At 35.9% G+C, this 6,857-nt stretch overlaps 1 protein-coding gene across 1 annotated transcript; it reads right to left on the bottom strand.

Moving 5' to 3' along the window:
- Positions 1-5,712: 5,712 nt before the first annotated feature.
- LOC102668616 (uncharacterized) lies at positions 5,713-6,060 on the bottom strand. Its single transcript, XM_006596737.1, has one exon. It carries the CDS (start codon positions 6,058-6,060, stop codon positions 5,713-5,715), a length of 348 nt encoding a protein of 115 aa, XP_006596800.1.
- Positions 6,061-6,857: the final 797 nt, after the last annotated feature.

Here is a 6,857-nt window from a genome sequence, read left to right as displayed (position 1 = left end):
TTAGCTATTGGAAGGGGGTGTGTTTCCATGGGGGTGAGCTTAGCTATTTGAGGGGTGTAACACTTGCTTCCCAAGGAAGCTTTCTCCCTTCATGTATTTGGCATGGGGGTGAGCTTAGCTATTGGAGGGGTATAACACTAGATTCCCAAGAAGCTACCTAGGCTATAAATAGAAGCATGTATAACACTTGTTGTAACTTTGATGAATGAGAGTCTTGTGAGACACACTTCAAAGTTCAACTTCTCTCCCTTTCTTCCTTCAATTTTCCACGCCACTTTCTCTTTCTCCCTCTCTCCCTTTCATTCTCTTCCTCCATTGAAGCTTCTTCTTCCATGACTTCTTCCCTAGTGGATGGCGTCTCCTCTCACCTCTTCTCCTTTATCTTCCGCTACAACGCCATGGCTGAAAATCATCATTGAAAGACCTCATTGAAGCTCAAAGATCTTGCCTGCATAAAAGCTTCTCAAGCAAGCTTCCATCATACTCTCCCACTAGGTTATAAGCACAAATATCCTTGTAACTATAACCAATAAACACACATTACTCAAATCTAAATTCAAGTTTATGTTTATTACATGGCTTGAGGAATGGATAATAGGTAGGGCCAAAGGTTCTAATTTCTTGGTAAGCAGGTCTTTGATGAAACAATGTTTTAATTGGAGTGTTGTTATTCAAAGTGGGAACAAGGAGTCTATTTATTAGATATGTGACAATTTGGAACGCCTCTCCCCCAAATTTTAGAGTTCGTTTCAGTTATGTGTTTGTGTTTTCTTTTTGTTTTCTTTTTGCTTAGCCATTTTGCTCATGAGTATACAGACAACTAAAGCAATGAATGATGCCGAAACTATTAAGATATTTGGTAAAAGGATTGTACTTTTTCCCCCTATCAAACTGAAAAGCTTTGATGGTAGTGCCAAGTTGATTTTCTATCATGCTTTTGAAATGGATAAAGAAAAAAATGGCTTGAGATTTTGTATGCAGGAGATAAATTCAAGTAAATTTTGAGTAGGCATCAATAAAGTGAATATAATATCTACTACCATTGGTTGAAGGTATAGGTGCTAGACCCCATCTATTGGAATGCACAAGTTGTGGGGGTTGTTTATAAGTTCTTAAAAAGTAATAAAAAGATAATTTGTAAGATTTGGCTATACAACAAAATTTACAAACAAAACTAAGTTTATTAATAGTGAAAGGAATTTTACATTTGTTTAGAACAAGAGAAACTACTTTGGATGAGGCACGACCTAATCTAGCATGTCAAGTGGATAGAAAAGTACTATTGTTTGAATTATAATGTGTAGAGATTTGATTACAAAGTTTGGTTCTAGAATTACACAGAAAACTAGGAGTCAAACTACTAAAATGCAAACTACAAACATAAAGGGATTGTTTTGAATGTTGATATCATCAAAGGCATAGAGACTATCTTTTAGCTTGCCTTCCAAGAGGACTTGCTTAGTTTCGTGAGATTTAACAAGGCATTTATTAGCATGAAATTTAAAGTAAACTTTGTTTTCTTTAGCAAACTGAGAAATACTTAATAAATTTTTTGAAATATTAGGAGCATGCAAAACAAAGGCCTAAGGGCATTTTTGGAGAAAGAGAGGAGAATTTACCAATGTGTCTTATAGTGGTTGTTGATCCATTGACCATAGTTGCACTTCTAGCAAGTTGTTCATTTTTTGTTTTGTGAAACATAATCATCTTGATATTGGGAATCAAAGATGTGATAATAGTTGAGTGCAATGTGGCCAAATTTGCCACACTTGACATTGTTTGTTACCAACTTCATTGTTATATCTTCCTCTACCTCTTTGGTTCGTGTACTGGAATCTACCTGCTCTATTGTTGGACCTTCCTCAGTCACGATAAGGATACTGATTTTGGGTCAAATTAACTTGCATATTCTGCATGGATAGGACATTAGACTCTTGTTGTTTTTGTCTCTCTAGATGATCTTCTTGAGACATTAGCAAAGTCTCTATTTCATCAATAGTGTAGGGTTAGGTTATTGACATAATAGATGTTACAAATGGATCATATTCAGAAGGCAATCCATTTAAAGTTACCCCAATATGATCTTCAACATTGACGGGAGAGCCTACGGCAGCTAAGGTGTCTACAATCTTCTTAATAGATAGAAATAACTCATTCACAGAACCTATTTTCTTGGCATTTATGAATTACATCTTCAATTGAATAACTTTGGCTCTAGTTTGAAAAGAAAAAAAGATTTCATGTTTCTGCCAGATTTGGAAAGAATACTCACTTCCAAGTGGGTTTTAGCTTGTAATTGCTAGATTTCTACTATTTAATATGACTTCATCTTTATACAATTCAAATTTAGTAATTTGGTTGGATGATTTAGGAAAAATAAAAAATCTTTTTATGATTTGTTGTTGTTCTAAATTTCAGTTTCTCATGTCCCCCCTTTTTGTCAAGGACTACTTATTTTACCTAGATGATGTGAGAAGGCAAATGTTTGATGACACACATTTTCACAATTATCTACTTAGTATGTTTTCTTGTCTAGATCTAGAATTATCAAGGGTTTTCTATTTACCTTGTTGACTTGTCTAGAAGCCTTCAAGAAACTTATAGGAAATCAATTGTTACTAATCCTTTGTGTTGCCTTAACAATAGGATTCGTTGATTCTCCTCAAAGCAACCAATATGGAAGCATTTGAGCTTACCGGTAAATTTGGATAAGATTTTTTTAACCATGTTATATGTTATTTGTACAAATAAAATACATTACTATTTATGGTGTTGGGTGATATCTCAGGTACGATGTTGTTGGGTTCAATTAGGTACCTGAGACTCGATTGCTTTACAAGTTTTATGGGACCAACAAGAGACTGATGAATAATTATGATGTTGGGTTTATGGAGAAAAGGGACTTTATGTTTTGTACGGTGGAAGTGTGAAAAGTGGTGAAAAAATAGGTTCTACAAGTGTGAGGGTGATTTGGCCAATGATGATTGTGGGGTTTACGTGAAGAGTGTTGGGGACCCAGCCAAACTGTGAAAGCTATGTTTGGTAACTCAAATTTTGCACAAATTTATTTGCACAAGTGCTTTATCAGTTACAGGTTTCATCTTAAGAGAATGTGTAGTATGCCATCTTCTCAAGGTAGAAAAACATGCAATGTAAATGATCTGCTCGATGTTAGTCAGAGAGATGGAACTCAACTTTTGTGAACAATTCTAGGCATGATTTCTTTTCCTCATTCTAAATTTTATTCTTTGGATATTACTAACTATTTTGGTTTACTTGCATTTTTTTAATGTCATTTTTCTGTTGAATTTTGTTTAAATTAATTAACAACTATCATTTGAAACAATATTCACTTGTAACTGTAATCTTTCAACTATCATTTGATAGGTGTGGTTCTTTGTCTGATATATTGTTTTAGTTATTTCACAATCAAAACACTAGATGTAAAAGAAGGAGGGAGCTAGATCTGTTCTTTGTTCCATCATACATCTAATGCGCTCGCATGATATGTGGCCTTAACTACAAAGAAATTAACCACACCTTTGTCAAACTAATTAACTAATTCTAAATTTTATTCCCTCATCTTGGACCTTTATTTTTTGGGGCTTACATTAGTAGCAATAACATAAATCCATTTGACAGGAACATGTTACTATTATATTATCAAATCAAATAGAATTTTCATTCCATAATGTCATTGATTATAGTCAGATATCAACAAATTGACCATCCAGTCGAATAGGTCTTGAATAATATTTGGAATCTATATGTGGTTGAAACACACCTCCTAGTTCAACAAACGATTTCTCTCGTGCATATTTTAGCTTTAAATCTAATTTATTTGTTTTGTTTTGGGCAGAAGAAATTAGCTCATGGTTAACTAAAGAATGAAAATACTATGTAATATTTACTGGATCATATAAACACATTTTTGTCATCATCAATTTAGGTCTATGTCTTGGACCAGAGTATTAAGGAAAATTAAAGAATGAAATATACACTACTACAAAATGTAGATTTAACATTACTAGGTTAACATCAGTTTTTGATAAAAACCGATGTAAAAAAAATGTAGTGGCATAATTGTAAATAATGTGAGTTCGTTAGCATCGGTTTTTGAAAAATCGATGTTAACAAAGTCATGTTATCATCAGACACGTTAACATCGGTTTTTGAAAAGTCGATGTTGATGTAATAGCATTAACATCAATTTTTCAAAAAATTGATGTTAGGAAATTATTAGTTAACATTGGTTTTCTCCTAAAAAAATCGATGTTAACATTAACATCACTTGGTTAACATCGATTTTTTAGTAAAAATCGATGTTGAACCTACATTTAAAAAAATATGAACCAAAGCCTTATTTTCTCACGTTCTCGTCTTCTCCGTCTCAGCACCCTTTTCACCTCCACTTTTAGCATCTCTGTCTCAACTCCCTACTTGTAAAAGCAAGTCTTAGAACTCCAGTCTTTGCACTCCGATGTCGACGTCTTCCGCCACCATGACATCTCACGTCTCTGTTAGGTACCAACCCTTTCTATTTGGTTTCTTTGCGACGCCAGGTACATCTCGTGCCAGGTACCTTCCCTGCCGCAGCGATGTCGGCTTGAGCATTTAATGTTTTGTGTTTGCTAACAATCACACTTATAGTCTCATCATTGCTTAGGCTCAATGGGAGGGGCTCCTCCATAGAGTAACTACCCACGACTTTCTTAAAAAGTGGCACATGAAACACTGAATGGATTTTAGTTGTGTCGAGCAGCTGTAACTTGTAGGACACTTTGCCTACTTGCTCCAGCACCTTGAAAGGACCATAGTACCAGGGAGCAAGTTTAGGATTGATGTAAGCTCCAAAAGAAAGTTGACCATAGGGTTAAAGCTTCAAAAAAGCTCATTCCTCTAACTCAAATTTCTCCTCAGTTCGCTTCTTATCAGCTTGGGCCTTCATCCTACTTTGAGCATGAGCTAACTTGTATTTTAATTGAGTGAGGGCTTCATCATGATCCTACAACACATGTCGCACACCTTCCATTTGAATCATCCAGGCAAGAAACAATGAATCACCGTGGGTTTCCTACCATAGACTACTTCAAAAGGGGTCTTTTGTATTGAGGTGTGGAAATTGGTGTTGCACCAATACTTAGACCATAAAAACTAGTGTATCTAATGCTTAGGTAGATTATCAATAAAACACCTAAGGAAAGTCTCCTAGCAGCAGTTTACTACCTCGGTTCAGTTGTCAGTTTGGGGATGGTACGTTTTACTCATCTTTATAAATGTTCCTTAGAGCTTGAATAGTAAATTCCAAAGAGAATTGACAAAAATGGGGTCGCGGTCACTAAGAATGGAGGTAGGAACTCCATGTAAGTGAACAACTTCCCTGGTAAAGATTTCAATCAATGACCTTGTTGAGTAGGGATGCTTAAGGGGAATGAAGTGGTTGTACTACGATAATCGATCGACCACGACCAAAATGGCCTCATAGACTTTCTATTTCGAGAGTCCCATGATAAAACCCATAGAAATTTCTTCCCAAATTTGTTAAGGAATGTTCAAGGGTAGGAGGAGCCGTCTTGGTGCTACAACCAAGTACTTTTGCCATTGACAAGTGTCACAACCCATCACATATTGTTGTACTATTCTTTTTGTACCAAACTAGAACAAATAGGTAGTGAATCTTTTGTAAGTTCAATAATAACCCAAATGACCCCCTTAGGGTGTTTCATGGAATTCCTCAAGCATTTGGGGTATCCAAGTAGAAGTAGAAGACAACACGAGTCTACCCTCATAAAACAATGCACCTTGTTTGTAGGAAAACCCTGATTCATACTCCTTCCCTTGCTTCAAGTCTTCAATAATGGTTAGCAATTTGGCATCTTGATGAACCTCGTCCAGTATTGCCTTGAGGCCCTCCCAATTAGGATAATGGATAATTTTATGGAATTCAACCTCCTCATACATGTGTGATAAAGCATCTGTGCCCTTATTCTCAAGCCCTAATTTATATTCGATATCAAATCGATATCCCAGTAACTTAGCAGCCCAATTTTGTTGGTCCATGGTTGTGACACATTGCATGAGTAATTGCTTGAGACTCTTTTGATCAATGCGAACAATAAACTTTCTACCCAATAAAATATGGTTTTCAATGTTGGATTGCCATTGCTACCGCTAAATTCCTTCTTATAGGCAAACTTATCCAAATTTCAGTCACCCAACGCCTTGCTAAAGCTATGGGTTTACCATTCTAAATCAAAATAGCCCTTATGCCTTGGCCCATAGCATCACTCTCGATCACGAATTCTTCCTCAAAATTTGGCAATGCTAAAACAAGGGTCGTTGTAAGTTGCAGCTTGAGCCAATCAAAAGTTGCTTGCACCTTTAGATTCCACTTAAATGCATCATTCTTGGTTAAATTAGTGAGAGGTTTAGCTCATTTTCGATAATCCTTGATAAAATTCTTGTAGTAATCAGTAAAGCCCAAGAACTCTTAACTCCCTTCACATTTCGAGGGATTGGCTAATCCTGAATGCTCTAGACTATCTTGGGATCCACCAAGACCCCATGTTAAGAGATGATGGTCCCAAATATTCCACCTCCCCTTGCGCGAACAAACATTTTTTCTAGTTCACTATCAATTGATGCTACTGTAACAACGTAAGGACTTCCTCTAAATGCTTCATGTGATTCTCCCAACAAGTTTTGTATATGAGTATATCATCAAAGAAAACTAAGACTGTCCTTCTCAACATTGGACGAAAAACATCATTCATCAAGGATTGGAAAGTGGAGGGAGCATTCATCTAACCAAATGGCATCACCATATATTCATAATGGCCTTTATGCATGTAGAATGT

This window comes from Glycine max, chromosome 14 (genome assembly GCF_000004515.6).
Source record: "Glycine max cultivar Williams 82 chromosome 14, Glycine_max_v4.0, whole genome shotgun sequence".
NCBI lineage: Eukaryota > Viridiplantae > Streptophyta > Magnoliopsida > Fabales > Fabaceae > Glycine > Glycine max.
This window is presented reverse-complemented; position numbering and strand designations above follow the sequence as displayed.